This window comes from Calliphora vicina, chromosome 5 (assembly GCF_958450345.1).
Source record: "Calliphora vicina chromosome 5, idCalVici1.1, whole genome shotgun sequence".
In the NCBI taxonomy this organism is placed as follows: Eukaryota; Metazoa; Arthropoda; class Insecta; order Diptera; family Calliphoridae; genus Calliphora; species Calliphora vicina.
In genome coordinates, this window is record NC_088784.1 from 21,946,107 (window position 1) to 21,971,022 (window position 24,916).

Genomic DNA, 24,916 nt, shown 5'->3' on the forward strand with positions numbered 1-24,916 from the left:
CTGCTTTCCAAACAGCTCATTAGTTGGAAAACATCGAAGCCATAAACAGCTCACAAACCAAAAAGAACAAGGAGAGAAATAATTTCACAAAATAAATTCATAAAGATTTACATTTTTTGGCAATTGAAACAACGTCAGTGGCAAAAAAAAGTGATTACTTGTTATATAAAATTGAATAAAATAGTTGAAAAAAAAATCACCAAAGAAAAAACTAGTGTTTGACAAAGTTTATTACAAATAACTAACTAAATTCCTAAATAAAATATAAAGAAAATTTTTGCAAAAATGAAGCCTACTACTGTTGAAAGTTTGGAAGTCATTTCACCGAAAGTACAAATCACTGATAGTTTTATTGAAACCGATTATGAGTATCAAACTTCACAAGTTAAATATTTACCCAATGGAAAAATTCAGGTAAGTCATCCGTCAACTTAAGTCAGTTAAATACATTATTGATTTTTTTATTTTTTGGTTATTTATTTTTGTGGTCATTATTATACAAAGTTTTTTCTAGAAAATTTTATTTGAATACGAGAGAGTGGGTGGCATTACAAAATAATAATAATAATGAAAAACCTCAAGTTTTGTGATAAATTTAATGAAATTTAATTCTAAATTTCAATTTACATTCCTGCAAAAAGTTTTTAAATTAGTGTTGTGTAAATAAAAGAAATATGTATGTGTAAACGATTAATCGAATAAAATGTTGGTCAATATAGTTCAATATAAGTTAATTATTTTGATAATATTTACAATAATTCACAATTTAATTTTCAATTAAAAATCATTTTATTGAAAACTTTTATTTAAAACTTACAGAAATTTCTAAATTTCAATTTACATTCCTGCAAAAACTTCTTAAATCGAATAAAATGTTCCTCAATATAAGTTAATTAACTTCGGATTTGGGTTTCGAATTAATCAATTAATTAAATTTGAGCTTAAGTCACTAAAATCTTAATTCTGAATTAAAAATTGATTTTATAAATCCATTCTCATATATAATTCGGAAGTCATCAAGATTGTGACAACATCTTGTATTTTAAACATTTGTTTAGTGTTTGTTAATTTTATAAATCCATTTAATTATTTGGATCATATTTAGAATACTTGACATCTTAATTTTCAATTTCAAACCACTTTATTGAAAAGTTTTATTTCAAATTAAAATTTTTTCTATATTCGAAAAACAATTGTTTTTTGGTCAATTTAATGAACTTGTTTTATACCCTACACCTTCGTGAGAAGGATATATATAAGTTTGTCATTCCGTTTGTAATTTCCACAATATAATTTTCCGATCCTATAAAGTATATATATTCTGGATCCTTATAGATAGCAGAGTCGATTAAGCCATGTCCATCTGTTTGTCTGTCCGTCTGTCTGTTGCAATCAATTTTCTGAAGACCCCAGATATCTTCGGGATCCAAATCAGCAAAATCAGTCCACAAATGGCTGAGATATGAGGAAAGAACCAGGACATCCTCAATTTTTTATCTATATCTGGATTACTAAGTCATTAAAGACAATATGGATATCTAATGCTAGATATTTCAAAGACCTTTGCAACGGCGTATATAAGACCAAAGTAAGTTGGACCTACAATGGGTCAAAATCAGAAAAAAAAATTTTAACCCGAATTTTTTTTTCACCAAAAGTTTTTTTTTGCTAAATATTAAAAAAAAATAAAAAAAAGAATATTTTTTAACCCGAATTTTTTTTCACCCAAAAAATTTTGAAAAACAAAAAAAAATTTTTTCAAAATTTAAAAAATAAAATATTAAATTTAGAAAAAAAAAATTTTGAATTAAAAAAAAAAAAATTTAAAATAACAATTCGAAAAATTTTTTTTTCCAAAAAATTAAAAAAACAACTTTGAAGAAAAAAAATAAATTTTGTTTACCTAAAAATATTTAAAATTTGTATTTTGAAGTATAATTTGGTGAAGGGTATATAAGATTCGGCACAGCCGAATATAGCTCTCTTACTTGTTTTAACAAAAATTTTTAAATTTAAATTTATACTGGATAATACATCTGTATAATATGAAAATCATTTGAAAGACCTTTCGACTCTGATATAATATGACCGAATCCATTAACCCATTGTGAGTCTAGAACTAGAACTAAAACCCAGCAGTTCTAGGATAAAGCTCGGAACTAGTGATTTTACCCATCATTTAGGGTGTCAACTAGTTACATAACTAGCTACGTGACTAGTTATTTTAACACTCGCATGTCCTAAGCAGGGGATCAACCCTTTTTGATTACAATGACACTGTCAGATAGCTGGTCCAAAGTAGTGAACGCATCGTATTCACGTACTGGTTACATAGCGTCAGTTACCTTACTAGCTACTTAACTGGTTACTTGATCAGCTATATAACATGTACGGATCACAGACACTCCAATAAACGGTTGCTTGTAAACAAACCTTCTTCCGACAACTCTTCAATAGATTACTTCTGGTAGGTAAAATAACAGATTTCTAAAGTGCAGTATAAACATTTAAATTGACTACACTCTAGGTTACTTTGAGACACTAAAGTGGCAATTGTCTTCACGCTAGATTACCTAAGACTATAAAGTAACCAATTGTTCCCTGTAATGGTCTGGTCATATTTCAGCAGCTCATAATAAATAGGAACTTTTTGTTCCCACCAAATACAGAGAATTACCTTAGCTCCATGGATATTTGGCTTTGGTGTTGATTCGTCTGGTTAGCCGGGTTTCAAATACGATCTCTTACGCTTCGGGATAGTAATGGATCCATTTTTCATCGCAAGTAATTATTCGGTACAAAAAATTATTTTCTTTTATATCGTTCAAGCATTTTTTCGGGCAAGCAAAATTGTTTTTCAAGGTCTCTCAGCTTCAATTCGCATGGTAACCAATTTCCCTGCTTTTGGTTAAATGAAATCCCTGCTTTTGGATGCTGATTGAGTAGATTCCAATGATTTTGTTGAGTTTTACAACAATCTCCATGGTGTGTAATGCCTCCAATTCTTGATCTTCAAACTTTGTTGGCTGGCCTGGGCGATCTTTGTCTTCCGTTTCAAAATCACGACTGCCGAACAAACCATTTCTCGCACGTTGAAACCGATGGAACACATTTACCATAAGCTATGGTGAGCAATCGGTATGTTTCAGCGGCATTTTTTATACCCTACACCACCATAGTGGGGAGGGTATTATGCGTTTGTGCAGATGTTTGTAACGCCAAAAAATATTAGTCTTCTGAGTCGATTAAACGATGTCCGTCCGTCCGTCTGGTTGGCTGGCTGGCTGGCCATGTAAACCTTGTGCGCAGCGTACAGGTCGCAATTTTGAAGATATTTCGATCAAATTTGGTACATATTATTTTTTCGGCCCAAGGACCAAGACTATTGAAACTGGCTAAAATCGGTCCATTATTTCACCTAGCCCCCATACAAATGTCCTTCCGAAATTGGACTTTATCGGTCATAAACGTTTAATTTATAAATGTATCTCCACAAATTGCGCTCCAGATAAGTTTTATATATACAAAATTCATGTCACCAAATTTTGTTACGATCGGTCCATAATTAGTCATAGCTCCCATATAGACCCGCTTCCGAAAATCACTTATATAATCACAAAATTCAACACAGTAAACTTTCATTTAGACATAAATCACACGACCTAATTTCATGGTGATCGGTCCATAATTGGTCATAGCCCCCATATAAGGCCCACTTCCAAAAATCACTCAAAAATATAAATTATTGAAATTTTAAAAGAAAAATGTAAGCAAGAATAAATGTCAGATATTTACCCTTCAAAATGACATATAAGTTTTTAAAAACAAAAATCGCTTTCAAAATATACGCCATCTATTGCAAATTCTGCATTTTTAAGTCATACACCCAATATAATATAGAAATAATAGGTTATCTTACTTAATCCTTAAAATAAATTCTTGCATTCTAATAAAAACCTACCCCTTTAAGAAACATCTTGACAATGACAAATAAATTGTCCTTCAACTTTCCAGGAAGTACATAGTGAAATAAACTGACCTTCATTTTAGAATATTCCAGAAGAAGAAGTAACCGCTTTATGAAACAAGGAACAATGAATACTTCTTCCTGTTTATTGATTTTGTGTTATAATACATACGTTTATATTCCAGACCCAATAACCCACACCTCTAATACAATATATCAAACTATCTTCCTCTCTTCATTAGACAAAGTAATGCACATGCGTTTTAAAACTCCAATGAATTTCTGTTTAGCCTACAAAGATACATAAAATTCATTTTCATGTTCAAGGTTATTTTTGTATATAGTTCATTTTATTTACAACAACATGCTTATACATAGTGCCGGTCAAAATAATGGCACCATAGAACTTACGAAAGGATTAACTGACATACTGCGCTCACTTTTTGACATTTATGGTCTGTATACTCTGGCAAATCATCATTTACTTTTAAAATCAGTCATCGATTCGCTCAACTTATAGACGACTGTTTTATTGCAAAATTGTGTTCAAAATTTAGTGAGACCAACCCACAACAGACCATGCAGACTCCATACAAAATGCACCGTTTGTTGCTGGCCTTATTTCTTACGGTTAATGATCAATGATTTTTTGTTTGAACATGTTGGTGACATTAATCTGGGAGAGATGTGGTTTCAGCAGGATGGTATTTTCGAAGCCATTGATTTATTGAGAACAAAATTTGGCGATAACTTGATATCGAGAAATGTACCTGTCAATTGGCCTTCGAGGTCGTGTGATTTAATACCTCTCGATGATTTTTTGTGGGCCACGTAAAGTCACTGCATTATGCTGATTGAGGCCTTTGAGGGGCCCACATTGTTCGTGTTATTCATGACATACGGCCAGCAATGCTCGAAAAAGTGGCCCAAAATTGGACGTCCAGAATGCGCTGTGTCAAGAACAGGTGCAGTGGCCATATGCCCGAAATCATTTTCAAATGTTAATGCCATCTATTGATATTTTGAATAAATATTTTTTTTATTTAAATTTACTTTTTTTATGTGCTTACACATTTATATAAAAACGTGGTGCCATAATTTTGCCCTCAGCTGTACATTATAAATAGTATATGGAAACTCTGCTCACTAGGTCTGGGTTGAGGTTATTTTTGTTGTTATATTTTTTTTTTGTATTATTGTTTGCGCCATATTGCTGCCACTTGTTAGAATTCATACACTTAAACAAAAAAATTGTATGAGCGGAAGTAATAGCTAATACACTTAAACATTATTATCGGGCGGCAAATTTGGGTGGGGGAGTGCGACTATTAATGATTGTGTTGTGTTTTGCATTTATAAAGCCATATAAATATAAAAATAAATAAACATGCATATAGATATTGAACATTGTACCATATCGTAATGGATGTTGTGTATGGCTTATATTATTAGCAATTTTAATTTATGTTTTTTGTTATTATTTATTGTATTTATTATAAATATTAAAAATGCTGTTTGTTGTTAGGTAGTGTGAAGATATATTAAAGCTGTGTAGGAATATACAGATATTTATATAAGGAAATTTTTGTTTGTTAAATTGTTTATTAGAATAATTTCAATATTTAAAAGTATTAGCAGTCATTTGATTAGAATTTTCATGTACACGTGCCAAATACGATTTGTTGCATAATCTTAATTCTTTAAAACTGCCGCACATCTTTTAGCCATATAACTAATATCGGCAATAACATTTAAGTTTCCATGAAATATCCATTTCCCTCGAAGGGAAAATTGCTATCGTGATATATCCATGAAATTTTCATTCACAATAGTGGGTAATGTTTCGTAACAGCTGTTTATTGTTTACAAAATTCCATCTAAAACTTTCACAACATGGGGAATTTTTACACGTGAACAAAGTTAATGAACAAAAAATGGAAAAAGCGAACATATTTCATGAGAAATATTGATTCGCGTCATTGTCATTGGAATAGATGACCATGCCTCATTATTACTTGATTCAAATTGTTTGGTTCTCGATGCGCAATTGCCAATTTACCTTTCTATCTAATATTTCCCATTAATTTTCTATAGGGTTAAGGTTGAGTGACTATGAGGGCCAATACATGACATTAACGGCTTCCTTTTCCCAGCAGTTTAGCAAGTAGTCAATGTATCCCTTATAGGCAGTAATTGTCACTAACGTCTTATCACTTGGCTGACTCCAATATACATATATTTTGGGTCATTTGACACGTATGTGCTCTTTGTAGTGCAGAGAGAAGGCAATTGGTTACTTTTTATATCCCAAGTAATCTAGCGTGAAAACAATTGCCACTTAAGTGTCTCTAAGTAATCTAGAGCGTAGTCACTTTAAACGGTTTGTGAGTAATTCGTACAAACTGGTTTTATAAGTAGAAATTTTTAAATTTTTACGCTATGTAACCAGTATGTGAATCCAATGCGTTGACTACTTTGGACCAGCTATCGGACAGTCTCATTGTAATCAAAAAGGGCTTAGTACATGTACGTGATAAAATAACTAGTCAAGTAGCTATTGAAGTAACTAGTTCCCACCCTAAATGATGGGTAAAATCACTAGTTCGGTACTATCTCCTAGAACTGCTGGGATTCTAAAAACCCCTTCACCAATTTGGATGTGTGTTTAGGGTCATTGTCACGTTGAAATATCCATTGGTGGGGGCATTTTATCATGGGCATGATAAAATGGACTGCCTTGACCTTAACGACTTTCTATTCTAAAAACCCCTTCACCAATTTGGATGTGTATTTAAGGTCATTGTCATGTTGAAATATCCATTAGTGGGACACTTGTTAGTCCATAATATTGTAGATATTGTGAAAGGGTCCTAAGCTTCCACCAGAAAAACAAACCCCCACCATAACATTTATGCCTCCATGCTTAACTTTTACAATACATTATTTGGGTTTTTTAGTTATTGACAGGTCGTCGAACTCTCCACAATCCATCAGAATCCACAAAATTAAATTTAGATTCATCGAAAAATGAAACGGTCTTCCCTTATGCAACGGTCCAGTTCCAAGTGTTCTCGAGCTTTACGATTTTTTTCAGCGATATTAATGGTTTCTTCGAAGCTCTACAGTTTTTAGCCCAGCTGAAACTGGTCTTCTTTGTGCAGGCCGCAGTAAACTTAGCTCTAGATTGAGAGACTCTATACTCTCTGTTTTTTTTTTGTTTTTGACCGCAGAATTTGGCATACAACATATTCGAATTATCATAGATACGTTTAAAGATTTGAAAAAAGATCATTTCATATAATAATTTCTAACTCAATTTTCATAAAGAAATTGAGTGCGACAAATCAGTAACCAGACAATTGCTCCACTAGAAACATTTCAATCCATTTTTCATTTGGGATCCCACAAAGTATATATATTCTGGATCGTTATAGATGGCGAATTCGATTTATCCATGTCCGTATGTACTTATGTTGAAATCAACTTTCCGTAGCCCTCAAATAACTTATAAACATGATTGATACATCAATATATCGAGAATAGTTCCGGCTCGGTTGCTATTTCAAATCGACAAAATCGGACCACAAATGTCTGAGATATAAGGAAAAACCCGGGACAACCTCGATTTTTGACATATTTCTGATCTATATCTGGATTAATATGTCATTAATATAGACAATATGGATATCTAATGATAGAAATTTCAAAGTCCATTGCAACGATGTATATTAGGCTATAGTAAGTTGACCTACAATGGGTCAAAATTGGGAAAAATATTTTTTAACCAAAATTTTTTTTAATCAAAAATTCTTTTTCCAAAATTTTTTTTTTTTTTAAACCTAAAAAAAAATTTTAAAGAATTTAAAAAAAAAATGGAAAAAACTTTTTAAAAAAAATTTAAAAAAAACTTTTTAAAAAATAATTTGGAAAAAAAAATTTAAAAATATTTTTAAGTATAATTTGGTGAAGGGTATATATGATTCGGCACATCCGAATATACCTCTCTTATTTGTTTAGTTTTAGTTTAGTTTGGAAGAGGGGTGCTCTCCATTGTGATTTTTTTCCTTTCCTGAAAAACGGAACATGAAGAAAAGAAAGAAGACGGTTACGGATTTGAATTAACTGTAGAGTATCCTTTAAATAGCCAACCTATTCCTCTGATAAAACCTAGTTCATCTAGAAATCTGTTACCTAGCCATTTAAATCTATGATTATGTAGTCTCGGGTAACTGCTCTACTGTCTCCAACTCCTTTACATCCCCACATCCTCTAGTTGTAGTAACAAATCGGAGGTCTTACACCCTGTTCCCTAGTACCATGGTCTAGATCTGAGCCATGTCTGGCCAGTTCGTCTGCAACCTCATTTCCCTGTATGTTACAGGTCCCTGGTGCCCAACACAATTTTATTGAGTAGTAGTAGTAGATAGAGTAGTACTCTTCAAGAGCTCTGCTGCAGTATTCCATAAGCTAGAATGTATTAAACGACATTTCAAAGGCGGCACGACTGTCCACGTGTGACGTGTGCTTTTATCAACTCTGTGGCTTTCCAGATCGAGAAGATCTCTGACGTTTAATATCGCCGTTGACCACATAAACCGAGGATACGTTTTTTAAACCGATTGTTTAAAAAATGCTAAATTACGTAGAACATCCATTGCGGAAACTTGTTTATATGAGTATTAACAAAGAAATATTAGACAATAGCAATAGTCTATAGACCCATTTAGGTCAATCAACTAATAAATAACTTTTTTATTAAGTAAGACAATAATTTTGTTATTAGGATAGGTCGGGGAACATTTAAAAACGACGCACAAAAAACGAGTTCGTTAAATTCCGAATGTTGTGAATTACTCAATAATGAAAAACAATTGACACAAACAAGTTCGTATAAAGGCAAACATTTGGATTATTTAATAAAATTATAATAAAAAATAAACAGATTGGTAAATGGATACAATAATGGAGAGAGATTTTAGATTCATTTTTGAAAGAATAAAAGGAGAATATTTAGTAAAGAAACTTGGGCATTAATCGAAGCAATTTTATTTCCATTTTCTTTTAAAATTCGAAACTCCTTTCAAGATTACACAGATCAAGTCACAAAGTATACAGAGTTGAACATTTTGACATTTCAAGAAGACAAAATCAGTTTTCAGAGAAAGAGAGAAGCATAAAACTGGGTTATCTTCTGTATCGTGACACCTCTGTATACTTTGTAGTCAAGTTGTGCCTTGCTACTTTTCATAATAATGTTTGACAATTAACAACAATTTAAAAACAAAATCTAAGAAATCCCCTAATCACAAGCCATGCGATATCGTGCAACTTTTCCTACACTTCTAAGCAGTAAACAAACAAACAAAAAAAATGCCTGCAATTTATCGCACTTAAAGTCTTAGCAGTTCCTTTATGGCCTAACAAGTATAAACTTTCAATAAATTTCCTATTTCAATATAAAATCGTTAATTTAAAGCATTTTTAATGAATCCAAACACCAATAAAAATCGCTTAATTGATAACACTGTTATTGACAAACAGGATGTGATGTGAAGCTAACAGCCCTGCTAACCTAACAACAGCAATGTAAACAAACATTTACCGCTATGTTTACATATTTGACAATAAACCTATAATTTCTATCACTAATATATAAAAAAAAAACATGTGTTTTAATTAAAATTTCAATTATTTTTATAATAAATGTGTCTACATCAACAATAATAATTTTTTGCCAATTCATGTTTGGACACACCCTTAAAACCATTTAATTTAAAATTCTATAAAGATAACAAACATACATTATAGTTTGTATTTCTTAAATAAATATAGAACAATACTTTTTTTGTTTTATATAATATTTATGTATGTATAACAGACCAGAGAAAAAAAACCGATTAAAACAAAATTTTATTTGAGACATGCTAAAAATATAAAAATGTACAGACATACATACAAGTATTTATTTAAGACTTACGTGTACCTATGAAATTGCACTTTTAGCACTAAATTATTCTTATTTCTTTTTTTGCCAAATAAGCCAAAAACTAATAAATTTATATGCTAGCCAACACAAATTCTCAAATATATGTTAATTTATAATTTAAATAAAAAAAAATCATTAAAAAATCAAGCCATAAATTTTGCAAAACAAGTTTGCGCGTGTGTTCAGCATATTAAATATGTATATAAGTTTATAAGTAGAATAATTAAAGAACAAATGTAATTAAAACAGCTTCTGTATATATTAAAATATATATAACAAACAGATGTTTTTTTTAAGTAAATAATTAAAACCAACTTACCGGCCGGCTTTTATCATTAGAAATATTGAAAAAATATTCCATATTTTTTATAGTTTGTTACTAATTGCTAGTCTACCGGTTTTCTAATTAAAATATTTGCTTGAAATTTTAACACAGTGTTTGTTATTCTTTATTAAATCTACCTTTAGTTTGTTTTTGTGGGCGAAAGGGTTAATAAACTTGTATAAATATGTTTATTAGTAAAGAATTATGCAGTTTTTAACATAATTTTTACATATTTATGGGTATATTTTATTAATTGACATGACTATGCGAAATTTATATAAAAATTATAAACCGTTACAGCAAAGGTAACAGCATTTTACATGATATTTAAATTTACAAATCTTGTATAACGTTATTTGAACATACTATTTTGGCATCACTGTTTTACGTCAAACGTTCACACATGTCAAATTTACTTGAACAAGTCTTGAGTTTATAGAAGAGAGTAGAAGAAACAGAGGAAAATCTTTCCAATCTCCTCTCCTCTTGACGTGTGTGAACTAGTAGCATAGAATAAACACATAGAACGGAAGGAGAGAGTAATATATATGGAAAAATTATTCTCTTTTCACACATACGGGTGATATAATAACAAAATACATGCAATACGTTCTCATAAACTAGGTTTTTGACAACAGACTTAGGTTTTTGGCTCTCAGTTACCTATCTAGTTGTTGTCTATGTCCAAAAGTTTGTAGATCACAGTCAATCTAAGGAGTGAGATCGAAAAATTCTTAACACACGTTTTTCATTACATTTTTTAACCCAAGTATTATTTGAATTTTTTTTTGATCAAGTTACCTTTGAAAAACATGTCAGTTATTATGTGTAATGTCAATTATATTAATTTTTTTGTTAATCTGATTAAAATGAGTGACCAGAAAAAAGTGCGTACTGAAATTATTAAATATTTTCAACAAAACCCAACTTGGTCTTACAAAAAGTTGGCCAAGCATACAAAGGTCTGCCGTCAAACTGTTTCCAATGTTATTAAACAGTACCGGGAGAACTTGTCAGTTGATAGAAAACCTGGTTCAGGTAGAAGGAATGGTCCACATGATGTTTCTAAAGCCAAAAAAATAGAACGCATTTTCAAAAGAGCTCCCAACACATCCGGTAGGAAAGCAGCCCGGTTAGCTCAGTGCTCGGACTATTTGGTACGAAAAGTTAAAGCTAATGCAGGTTTAAAAACATACAAGGCTCAAAAAGTTCCTGACAGGAACGCTACTAAAAATTTAGAGGCCAAAAACAGAGCACGGAAATTGAAGTCAAGTTTTATAAAAAAATATTCTTGCTGCATAATGGATGACGAAACGTATGTTCTGGCAGATTTTTCGCAACTTCCAGGTCAAAAATTTTATGTTGCTGATGCTCGAGGGAATGTTGAAGAAAAGTTTAGGACCCAAAAGCAGACAAAATTTCCCAGAAAGTTCTTGGTATGGCAAGCAATATGCAGTTGCGGCAAAAGAAGCCACTCATTTGTTACAACGGGCTCTATAAATACCGAAATTTACATCAAGGAATGTTTACAAAAAAGGCTGCTTCCATTCATAAGACTTCATAATGTGTCCACTTATTTTTGGCCTGACTTGGCATCCTGTCACTATGGCAAACAAGCCCTTGAGTGGTACAAGAACAATAATGTGGTATTTGTACCAAGAGAGGCAAATCCTCCAAACTGCCCGGAGCTAAGGCCAGTGGAGAGATATTGGGCTCTTGTTAAAAGAGAATTGAAGAGTACAAAAAAGGTGTCCAAAAGTGTGGTAGATTTTAAACGGAGATGGACTACATGTTCGAGCAAAGTGACAGAAAGCACTATAAAAACGTTAATGGAAGGGTTTCCGAAAAAGGTTCAAAATTTCATCACTAGTGATTAAAACTATAAAAATAATTTTTTTTGTAAATTGTAATAATAATTTCAATCAAATAAAAAAAAAATTAAAGCTGTAAGTTTAGTGGTTTCTTTTTTATAAACATATATGTATGTTAAGAATTTTTCGATCTCACTCCTTATAGGCTATAATTTAATAATTTATAGATTAAAATGACTGGATCTACAGAACGATCCAACCCTCTAGAGGATTGAGACTTTTACAATGGGGTCTAATGTAACCGGAGATCTTCTTAAAATGCAAAGGACATAACTTTTTCATCTTCATTGAGTTTGGTAAGGACTCTATAGCATTACCAAAATCCATAGAAAGCGTTTAAAGTCGCAGAGTTAAAAAATAGAATTCCAACGAATATTCGGGTTAGGCCTACCATATACAAAAACCAAAACTTTTACAAATAAAAAATCAAATAGATCATGTAATTTAAAAGGAGGAACAATTTTAGATTATCATAACACAAACTCAAGGACTTTTATTGTAAAATGTCTAATAAAAGCAATCGATATTTATAATGTAGAGGACGAACTGCATGCCATGGTACTATTATACACGAAAACTTTAAAATACGTGGGACTTTTGTGATAGAAGTCCAAACGCTCCACAGTGGGGCAGAATCGAAATTTTTTGGAAATAAATCTGGCATTTCTAAAAGGCTGGTCCGATCGGGATAAAATTTGAGTTGGGTGTAGCCAAGGAGTATTCGAGTTTAAGTTATTAAAATGGGCCCTACAAATAATCCAGGGGCGGCGCTATGGGGGTTCAAAGTAGGGTACCTTCGACATGTAAAATTTTTAAACACGTGCCATTTTTTTGTTTCCCATCCGATTTCAAAGAATTTTATATTTATGGAAAGCGCTCGGCTAGATCTTGAAAAAACATGCTTGCGTGTGCTATTTATCTCTTATAATTGTCTAGTTATAGGCATTTCAAAATTGAAATTTTAAAATTTTGCCATACCTTGGTCCGCTTTTTTAAAAATATAGGGCGTACTTTTGGACCGAATGGACTCGAATTTGTTAGTTAGACAACTAAATTACGAATAACACGCAAAAGATTTCAGAGCAATATCAATTAGGGATCCAAAAATAACAGATTTTCAATTTTAAAATTCAAAAAATAGTATATTTTTGCTGTTTTTTGAACAAAAAGGTGACATAACTCTTTTTTTTATTAAAAAACAACTTCCTTTAAGAACATATAACAATTTTATTATTTTCTATAAAGTTTCTTTGCGGAGAACATTTTGGTATAAAAAACATGTCCTATTTTTCGAACATGTCGGCCCTACGCCCTTTGGAAATTGACCTATTTTTTATCAAAATTTCAAGCAGTTTTGGAAACCCTGATGTGTTTCCTATTTATCCCTAAAGTATTTTCCCAGCCCCGAAGGAAATGTGGACCCTATAGACAAAATTGTAAAAAATACCATTTTTGGGATTTTCGCTCCAATTTTTAGGAATTGCGGGATTCCCTTTGACCTTTTGACAAGTTTTTTTACACCATGTTATTTAGAAAAAACGCTGAATTTCATTGAGTTTCGTTAATAAATAAAGATTTTATTACATATTACATATTCATTGAGTTTCTAAAACTAAAATTTATATCAAAATTTTAATAGGATTGCAAATATTAGGAACAATTTGATCCATATTTTTTCCGAGCTATTTTTTTTGTTTAGATAAGTTAATTTTTGGTCTTACAAAAAAAATTTCAAGTCAATATCTCAATTAGATTCAAAAATATGCCACTTTAAAACTCCGTCCTTCAAAAATATTGCACTTTTGAAGTCATACAACTATTTTATATACAAAATTCGGTACGTGCCGGAATTAGCAAATAATCCAACACATATTTCAACACTCTCGATCTCTTTCACACTTCATACCCTGATAAGGAAGAAGCAGATGTTCTTTGGCTTCTGAACCGATTCATTGTAAAATGCCCCTTTAGGAAGTAGTAAATGAAGCAACGCATATCACATGTGTTGAAGGTCATCAACGCAACACTCTCGATCGTTTTCACACTTCATACACTGACACGTAGAATGTAAAAGTTATTGAACTTCTGAACTGGTTCATTGTAACGAACTTCAAAAGTTTTCACGAATCGAATCATCTCTACAAAAGGACTTTTTGGTCCGAGCTCAAAGATTTCTTTAGCCATTAGAATGGGAAATTTTGGTTCAATGTAATTGGAAGGATACCAACATAATTCTCTCAATCTTGTTTACACTTCATACTATGAAAAGTATAAAGTAAAAGTTCTTGGAACTTCGAAACCGATTCACTGTAAAATGTTTATTTGGCTCTCCGAACTTCGTAACATTTCACGAACAGTTACATTCAACTTTTATCAACAAAAGGGCTCTTTAGGTCGAGAGCTCAATGATTTATTTCACCATTTAAATGGGTAACTTTGTTTCAATGAAAATAATGTTTGAAAATGTTATATTACTGGGGATATAAACTTTGATTTCATTAAAGAAATCTACGATTAAACCCAGAGGAAAATCCTGGTTCATTCAAACATATAGAATTCCAATCAGATTTACAAAGCAAGAAACTGACGTAATAATAATAATAACGCTGCGAGTGACATGCTACACAAAAATAAGAGATTTTCGTGTGTCAAAGTATTAAGGCTTGATTGAACAAGCTCTGTATGAGCATCGCATTCATGCTAAAGCTTCCCGAGGCTTGTTAAAGAGTGGATGATAATGATAGTTCTTCAAAGCCAGATATCATCGATCGTGTGTCAAAGTATTAAGGGTTGAACATGATGCTAAAGCCATTGGTCATTGATAAAATTATCAGAGGATAATGATAGTTCCTCAAAGGATCTATCATTATCCTCGGATCTGTGAATGTTGGATTATCCTTTAAAAGAAGCGGAGTTGTGGAACTACCATGATCCTCTAACATTTTAATCAATGACCAGCATCATTTACTGCCCTGGGAAGCCGTAAGAACTTTTGCATTCTTGGGCTGCTCATACAGAGATTCTTCAAGACTTAATACTTTGTCACACAATGATCACTCCTTTTTGCATAGCAAGTGTCTAGGAGAGATCTTCGTGTGACAAAGTATTAAGGCTTGAACAAACTCTGTATGAACAGACCAATAATGCTAAAGTTCTTACTGTTTCCCAGGGTTGTCAAAGATGTTGGTCATTGATTAAAATGGTGGAGGATCATGGTAGTTCCACAACTCCGCCTCTTTTCACTGATCCGTTTAATAAAGCAATTTTTTTTCGCTGAAAGTAATTCGTGTGTACTTTCATGTTCGCACTCTTAAAATAGTTTTAGCGAATGATAATATAAATAATACACCTTGAAGCAGTGCTTCTCCATTAGCTAACCTTCTCACCTCTATACATTGCAGCTGAATTTACTATATGTTGGAAGGTTACTAATATAATATGAATTCCTTAAAATGGAGACGCTAATAACGGCAATTTCGTGTGCACTTTTTAATACTTAGTGACCGCCAATATGGGGTTTGTAGGGAATTCTTTACGGAAGACTTGCTGGCCGGCCTATCGGCTTAACTTTCTTTATTTGAGTTTTGCAGGGGACGCTTTACGGAAGACTTGCTGGCTGACTTGAGAAAGTAAATCTGTGGCTCAAGTCAGCTCAAGAGTCCGTACTATAGGAATTGGATAGGATCTCATCAATAGAGTTTAAGTCCTCCTTCAAGTCCAGAAGACACTTTTCACACATGTTTCAAGTGGCGAAAGAAGTATTCAAGTGCTTTAGTTTTATACACCACTTATATCCTACAGAAAATTAAATACAACTCTCTTGTACGGCCCCGAGAATTAGAATCAGGAGAGGACTAATCGATGACTCTATCTCTATCCAACTCTATCGCTGATATGTGTTCTGTTACAATGAAATAAGTTCTGCTAAAAGAGGGGGTGTACTTCGTGATACCCATTTAGATAGGCGCTACGAACTAAGTCCCCAAACCGCAAATGAATTAAGGCCCCAAAATGTTATATAGAAAAAACCAACAACGAAATTTAGGGTCTTAATTAATTTTTTGGGGATTTATTTCATTTCTAAAACTGGGGATTTAATTCATAATGAAATTACTCTGGGGTGCATCAAAAATTGGCTTCGCTCAGAGAAGTTGTTTTGCATTGCCGGCCTTCGGCCGGGCGCAAAGGTTTCCTCCTCTGGGATGTATCAAAAATTGGCTTCGCTCAGACAAGTTTTTTTGCATTGCCGGCCTTTGGCTGAGCGCAAAAGTTTTCTCCTCTGAGGTGTACCAAAATCCGGCTTCGCTCAGAAAAGTTTTTTTGCATTGCGCATTCTGGGCGAAGCCGGTTTTTGATACACCCCAGAGGAGAAAACCTTTGCGGCCGGCCAAAGGCCTGCAATGGCCTGCGAAGACGGTTTCTTTTTCATTTTGGTTGGGGGTTTAGTTTCTTTGGTTGTGGATTTAATCATTTAGAACTTTTGGGTTTTAATTCATAATGAATTAAGCCCCCAATTTTGGGGTTTTAATTCATTTGTGGTTTGGGGACTTTGTTCGTAGCGCCATTTTGACACATGAGTATAGGATAAGGGTTAAATTTCCTTCTACATCAAACTTCCAAATCTCCCTCAGTCCGGAAGACATTTTTCATACATGTTTCAAGTGGCGAAAGAAGTATTCAAATGCTTTAGTTTCATAACAATTCACTCTTATGATTTCCTTACAATTTACAGCACTTATATCCTACCGAAAATGAAGTACAACTCTCTTGTACGGCCCAGAGAATTATAATCAGGAGAGGACTTATCGATGACAGTAGAATATCCTAATGAAATATATTCTATTATAATGAAATAAATTCTGCTAAGATATGGAAAGTACTTCTCGATACCCATAGATTTTACCGTTCTTCTGCAAGAACTCATCCATTTTGGAGGGATTAGATAGTGAATCACATCCGTATAAAGATAATTTATGATTTATTTATTGCACATTATAAACAAACATTCCTAAATGATTTATTAACAAAAACAATTATAAATTTTGGGGCTGGTTTAGACCTTTAATCGGAACATATGTTAGCAGTCATTATCTTTTAAATACTTTTTTGGTTCTTCTGATAAGAAATACATGTTTTTTAGCATGACACAGTTTGATACATATTTATTTATTAAATTCTTAATTAAATGTCTAATTAGCTAAATTCTTTGCAGATAATACAGAATAATAGCAAAAAATATAAACACGAGACTTGGCATAATTAGTGTGATAAAGATTGTTGCTAACTTGACGTTCTAATACAGAAATTTAGATTTAATTGATGATAGATTGAAGATGATTGATATTATGGGTGTTCATAGTATGAATTTGTAAACTAATTTCTTTTTTCTTCCTTTCTTTTAGGTCTTTCCTGAAACTACCAACATAAAAATCCGCACCGATAAACGTGTACCCCGCTTGGGTTTAATGTTAGTGGGCTGGGGTGGCAATAATGGTTCCACCTTAACCGCTGCTCTCGAATCCAATCGCCGTCAATTGCAATGGCGCAAACGTACCGGCATACAAAAGTCCAATTGGTTCGGTTCCATAACACAAGCCTCCACCGTTCTCTTGGGTTCGGATGAAGAAGGCAAAGATGTTTATGTGCCCATGAAGGACTTAGTACCCATGGTCGATCCCGATAACATTATTGTCGATGGCTGGGACATTAGCTCCCTCAACATTGGTGAATCTATGCGTCGTGCTCAGGTTTTGGATGTAGAGCTACAGGATCAATTGTACAAAGATTTAAGCCAAATGAAACCCCGCCCCTCTATATACGATCCCGACTTTATTGCCGCCAATCAATTGGACCGAGCCGATAATCTCATCAAGGGCACCAAATTCGAACAGTATGAGCAGATACGCCGTGACATACAAGATTTTAAGAGCAAGAAGAATTTGGATTCGATTTTAGTGCTGTGGACCGCCAACACTGAACGTTTCAGTGAAATTAAGTCGGGTTTGAATATGACCATGCAGGAATTGGAAGAATCTTTAAGGGCTAACAAATCGGAAATCTCACCCTCCACCATCTTTGCCATGGCCAGTATTGATGAGGGTTGCACCTATATTAATGGTTCGCCACAAAATACTTTTGTACCTGGCCTCCTGGAGTTGGCCGAACATAAGGGTGTGTTTATAGCCGGTGATGATTTCAAATCGGGCCAAACTAAATTGAAATCTGTGTTGGTGGATTTCTTGGTGGGTGCTGGCATTAAGCCAGTGTCGATTGTCAGTTACAATCATTTGGGAAATAATGATGGCAAGAATTTGTCGGCTCCCCAGCAGTTTAGATCGAAGGAGGTGAGTTTTTGTTCTGAGAATGTTTTGAGGTTTAAGTGATAGATTTCCCTAGAGAAATTATGAGTTTCAAACGAGAGAGACTTGCTTTAGGAGATTTTGAGGGTTTAAAAGAGATAATAGTTAAATTTGATCATCAAGCGTGAGATATCCTTAAAGAAATTTTTTAACTTCAAGCCAAAGATTTTCTTAAAGGAAATTTTTAATTTCAAGCCAGAGATTTCCTCATAGAAATTTTTGAGCTTCAAGTGAGAGAGTTCCTTAAAGGAAATTTTGAACTTCAAGCCAGAGATTTGAGAACTTCAAGCCAGAGATTCAAGCCAGAGAATTGAGCTTCAAGCGAAAGATTTACTTAAAGGATATTGTGAACTTCAGGCCAGAGATATGCTTCAAACAGAGATGAACTTCAAGCAAGAGAGTTCCTTAAATGAAATTTTGAACTTCAAGCAATAGATTTCCTTAATGAAATGTTGAATTTTAAGCAGGAGATTCCCTTAAAAGAAATGTTGAGCTTCAAACGAAAGATTTGCTTAAAGGAAATTGTGAACTTCAGGCCAGAGATATGCTTCAAGCAGAGAGAACTTCAAGCAAGAGATTTCCTTAAAGGAAATTTTTAACTTCAAGCCAGAGATATTCTTAAAGGAAATATTGAGCTTCAAACGAAAGATTTACTTAAAGGATATTGTGAATTTCAGGCCAGAGATATGCTTCAAGCAGAGAGAACTTCAAGCAAGAGATTTCCTTAAGAAAATGTTGAACTCCAAACTGTAGATTTCTTTAAAGAAAATTTTTAATTTCAAGCCAAATATTTCCTTAAGCTAATTTTGAGCTTCAAGTAGGAGATTTTCTTTAATTTTGAACTTTAAAGAAGAGATTTCCTTAAAGGAAATTTTGAATTTCAAGCTTGAGATTTCCTTAAAGAAAATTTGAACTTAAAGCAAGAAATTTCCTTAAGAAAATTTTGAGTTTCCAGCAGGAGATTTCCTTAAAAGAAATGTTGAGCTTCATACGAAAGATTTAATTAAAGGAAATTTTGAACTTCAGGCCAGAGATGTGCTCAAAGGAAATGTTGAGCTTCAAGTGGAAGATTTTGATTAATTTTGAACTTCAAACAAGAGAATTCCTTTAATGAAATTTTGAACTTCAAGCAATAGATGCTCTTAATGAAATTTTGAACTTCAAGCAAACGATTTCTTCAAGAAAATTTTGAGCTTCAAGCAGGAGATTTCCTTTCAGAAAATGTTGAGCTTTAAACGAAAGATTTACTTAAATGAAATTGGGAACTTCAGGCCTTTTATTTTGAACTTCAAGCAATAGATTTCCTTAAATGAAATTTTTAATTTCAAGCTAGAGATTTTCTTAAACCAAATTTGGAACTTCAAGCTGGAGATTTCCTTAAAAGAAATGTTGAGTTTCCAACCAAAGATTTACTTAAAGAAAATTGTGAACTTCAAGTCAGAGATTTGCTTAAAGGAAATGTTGAGCTTCAAGCCAGAAATTTTCTTTAATTTTAAACTTAAAGCTAGAGATTTCCTTAAGGAAATTTTGATCTTCTCCTGCTTGAAGCAATTGATTTCTTACGAAAATATTGAACTTCAAGCGATAGATTTCTTTTAAGGAAACTCTTAATTCCATAAGACAATTTTGAGCTTCAAGCTGGAGATTTCCTTAAAAGAAATGATGAGCTTCCAACCAAGGATTTCCTTAAAGTAAATTGTGAACTTCAGGCTAGAGATTTTCTTAAAGGAAATGTTGAGCTTTAAGCAAGAGATTTTCTTTAATTTTGAACTTCAAGCAAGAGATTTCCTTAAATGAAATTTTGAGCTTCAAGCAATAGATTCCCTTAAGGAAATATTGAACTTCAAGCGAAAGATTTCCTTAAGAAAATTTTGAGCTTCAAGCAGGAGATTTCCTTTCAGGAAATTTTGAGCTTCAAACGAAGGATTTACTTAAATGAAATTGGGAACTTCAGGCCATTTATTTTGAACTTCAAGCAATAGATTTCCTTAAATGAAATTTTGAATTTCAAGCAGGAGATTTCCTTAAACCAAATTTGGAACTTCAAGCTGGAGATATCCTTAAAAGAAATGTTGAGCTTCAAACGAAAGATTCAATTAAAGGAAATTTTGAGCTGCAAGCGCCAGATTTTCTTTAATTTTGAACTTCAAGCGAGAGATTTACTTGAAACAACTTTTTAATTTCAAGCAAAAGATTTCCTTAAGAAAATTTTGAACTTCAAGCAGGAGATTCCTTAAAAGTAATGTTGAGTTTCCAACCAAATATTTACTTAAAGAAAATTGTGAACTTCAAGTCAGAGATTTGCTTAAAGGAAATGTTGAGCTTCAAGCTAGAGATTTTCTTTAATTTTAAACTTCAAGCAAGAGATTTCCTTGATCTTCAAACAATTAATTTCTTGCGAAAGAGATTTTCTTTAATTTTGAACTTCAAGCGAAAGATTTTCTTAAGAAAATTTTGAGCTTCAAGCAGGAGATTTCCTTTCAGGAAATGTTGAGTTTCGAACGAAAGATTCAATTTAAGAAAATTGTAAACTTCAGGCCAGAGCTTTACTTAAAGGAAATGTTGAGCTTCAAAGCAGAGATTTTCATTAATTTTGAATTTTTACCAAGAGATTTCCTTAAATGAAATTATTAGAAAACATTTTGAGCTTCAAATGAGAGACAGATTCATTTAAATGAAATTTTGAGCTTCTAGCAAGAGAGAGACTTTCTTATACGACATTTTCAGGTTCAAGCAAGAGACGGATTTCCTTAAAGGAAATTTTGCGCTTAAATCAATAGATTATCGAAATCTTTATTCAAATTGTATATATTTTTCTTTTCATCCTAGATCTCCAAGAGCAATGTTGTCGATGACATGGTTGAATCCAATAAAATTCTCTACAAACCCAAAGAACATCCCGATCATGTGGTGGTCATCAAATATGTACCCTATGTAGGTGACAGCAAGCGGGCCATGGACGAATACACTTCGGAAATTATGATGGGTGGCCACAACACTCTCGTCATACACAATACCTGTGAGGATTCTCTATTGGCTTCTCCGCTCATTTTGGATTTGGTTATTTTGGGTGAATTGTGTTCACGCATACAGCTCAAGAATAACAATGAGGAAAATGCTGCCTGGGTTCCATTCAAGCCTGTTTTATCGTTGCTCAGTTATTTGTGCAAGGCACCTTTGGTGCCCAAGGGAACACAGGTGGTTAACTCGTTGTTCCGTCAAAGGGCAGCAATTGAGAATATATTGCGTGGTTGCATTGGTTTGCCACCAAATAATCATATGACTTTGGAGCAAAGAGTAAGTATTTGGAAAGATTTTGTTAAAGATTTATAAAATTAATGGTATTTTTTCTCTTGTTTCTTAACAGTTTGATTTCTCCAGCATTACTAATGAGCCACCCACCAAAAAACTCAAGACCTCCGCGGGCGTTAAAACCAACCTGGCCAATGGCAAACAACAGCTCAATGGTCATTCGAATGGCATTGCCACAAATGGTACAAATGGTGTTCATTAAATTGCACCGCAATTTTCAATTTCATTCCCCCCCCACCAACTCTCATTATCATTTTGTTAAAAAGAAAACAAAAAACAAAATCCAAACAAATCTTTTAAAGAATATTGGAGTTTAAAAAAAGATAAATCTATCAAATAAACTTTGTTAAATATGTTTGTATTTTAGAAAACTTATTGGTAGTATGTAGTTTTGGCAAAACCAAACCATTGCTGTGGCAATTATGTATCTACAAAATATGTATGTTTATATTTCCCCCCTTTAACCTTTTTCTCTAAAATGTTATTAGTATTAAGAAAAGAAATACTTATTTTATTTACTATATAAAACATTCATAATCTACACATATTGATGTACAATTGTTTTTTGAACAAAAAAATCTAAATATTTTTCTCTTAGATTAGATTGACAAACAATACAATTTATAACAGACAGACAGATAGACAGACAGAAAGTTTTAAAGAAATTTTAAATTTCTTTATTTTTTGTTATTAATAAAACAAACTAAATGTGAGCTGTAATATTTTTACCTGAATGTTTATAAAGTTATTTTTTTTTCTTTCTTATTGTTGAGGTGCTGTTTTAAGTTTTTCGTTTTTCGTGGCCTAAGAAAAATGTTTCAAGTACCTTAATTTTTTAATATTTAAGTTTACTTACTTACAACTATTGTTCTAATAACAATTGTAATTGTTGTAATTTCCAAGAAATATAAATGAATTAATTGTAAAATTCTTGTAAACATTATGGCATATAAATTGTTTAATTTTCTTGGAAATATTTTTTATTAGATTACTATATATTTTTTTATATACTTATAGTACATATACATACAAACAAACAAACAAACATAATTATATTATAAATAATAATAAATAATCTGTTTTAAATACAACTTTAACTACAACTTAGTGTAGTTATTTTCCAAGAATTATGTTTAATTTTCAAATTATTATTATTTTGTAAAGATTTTATTTTTTTGAAATAAATTTTGAAAACTTGCAATTTATCGAAAAAACTGTATCTAATTTATTCAAATTAATATAATAAAAGAGTGAAATTTTCTTTAAGGGAGATTTTGAACAACAAGCAAGAGAAACGAGAGAGCCTTCACATTGAGCTTCAAGCAAGAGGAATTTCCTTAAGAAAATGTTGAATTTCAAGCTGGAGATTTTCTTAAAGGATATTTTTAATTTCAAGCTAGAGATTTCCAAAATCAAACTTTTTAATTTCAATCAAAAAATTTCCTTAAGAAAATGTTTAGCTTCAAGCGAGAAATTTTCAAGCAAGAGATTTCTTTTAATAAAAGTTTGACTTTAAGTTGAACATCAACATTTCTTTTAAGGAAATATTTTTTTAAAGAACATTTAACTTTTTATTTTTAATCAAAAGAATTCCTTAAGAAAATGTTGAGCTTCAAACGAAAGATTTACTTAAAGAAAATTGTGAACTTTTTTTTCGTAACAAAATTATGGTAAAAAAAATATTGCAGAAATTTTTTTTTTTTTAAAAAAAATATTAGGGAAAAAAATTTCGTTAAAAACAAATTTTTGGTGAAAAAAAAATTTTTTTTTTTTTAAAAATATTTTGAAGAAAATTGTAATAAAAATATAAGTAATGTTCTTTAGTTTTAATAAAATTCGATATGGAAAAAATTCGCTTATTGTAGATCATGTTCTCATCCAACAAATACATGAAAATTACATACAGTAGCCCAATAAAGTCTACATACAGGAATTCAAATTAAATTTCTTTCGTTGAAATCTGTATTTGTAAGTTAAAAGTAATGAAATATATTTGTTAAAAAAATAAATTCACACTAAAGGTATTTATAGACGGCAATACTGAGTATTAACACTTTTCAAATTCAAAATATTATTGAAATCATTCGGTATTTCAAAAAATCGTTTCGAAAAAAACATTTATTGTTTACACGATAATATTAAAAATATTTTTCTGCAAACTTTATTTTTATTTTATATTTTCTTGACATTTTGTTTGCCTTATTTGTTTTTATAAATACATACCCGATACATATGAAAAAAAAAAGTTTTTGAATTGTTTTAAACAAATTTTCAATACCGACCGTAAATCAAAAAAATCATTTGTATTTTTGAAAATCTAATACAAATTTTGTTTAGACTATGAAATTGTATTATGATACTTGAGTTTTTGTCAAATATTAATACCTTAATACCTTAAAAAAGATTAAAACAACATCACTTAAGTCGGGTTTAGCAACATTTCCTATCACGTCCAAAATTTCACCGTTATTAGAATTTTTGATTCTGAGTCAAATAACGAAATTTTTTTTTGCTTTTTTGGGCTTTAATGTTCAAAATATTATGAAACTTAATAGCCCCGCCCACCAAAAAGATTGCGTGACTGAAAATAAATGATTCGTTATTTTACTCAGAATCAATAAATCTAATAACGGTGAACTTTTGGGCGTTATTTGATTTTTTTTTTGCTAATATCGACATAAGACATGTATTATTATACTATATCTCATAAAAAAAACTAAAAAAAACTGTTTAAATTAAAGTAACATAATAATTTTTCCTGTATGTAGACATTGTTGGGCTACTGTATGTCAGTTGTTAACCACTAAACATGTTTTAGGATGTTCGAAAAAATATGGAATTTTACTTTGACATTTGTATTTGAATTAAAACGGAAAAATAATATATACTAGGATCGCCTGTTGGTCAAAATTCGACCACTAATAACGAAATTATACAGTTACTTTGAGTATACGCAAAAATATTTTTCACGTTTGTGCATAAAAAGTAAAATATTGCTGCCTTTTGTTTTTGTGTTTTTTGGCAAAAAAAGAGACCGACCACCTCCTACCCATAAAGATTCTAAAATTTTGAAAATTTTGTATCGAACTTGTATGC

At 31.8% G+C, this 24,916-nt stretch overlaps 1 protein-coding gene across 1 annotated transcript; it reads left to right on the forward strand.

Annotated features, from left to right (window-relative positions):
* Positions 1-17: 17 nt before the first annotated feature.
* Inos (Inositol-3-phosphate synthase) lies at positions 18-23,034 on the forward strand. The gene is made up of 4 exons (XM_065513218.1): positions 18-414; positions 17,552-18,493; positions 21,338-21,805; positions 21,876-23,034. Exons 1-4 carry the CDS (start codon positions 286-288, stop codon positions 22,020-22,022), a joined length of 1,686 nt encoding a protein of 561 aa, XP_065369290.1. The 5' UTR covers positions 18-285; the 3' UTR covers positions 22,023-23,034.
* The last annotated feature ends 1,882 nt before the right edge of the window (positions 23,035-24,916 follow it).

Bases quoted from the DNA above. Each gene is read 5' to 3' on its own strand.
- Inos (XM_065513218.1), top strand. From the start codon at position 286: ATGAAGCCTACTACTGTTGAAAGTTTGGAAGTCATTTCACCGAAAGTA. The intron at 415-17,551 runs GTAAGTCATCCG...CCTTTCTTTTAG, and splicing joins TACCCAATGGAAAAATTCAG to GTCTTTCCTGAAACTACCAA. The intron at 18,494-21,337 runs GTGAGTTTTTGT...TTTTCATCCTAG, and splicing joins AGCAGTTTAGATCGAAGGAG to ATCTCCAAGAGCAATGTTGT.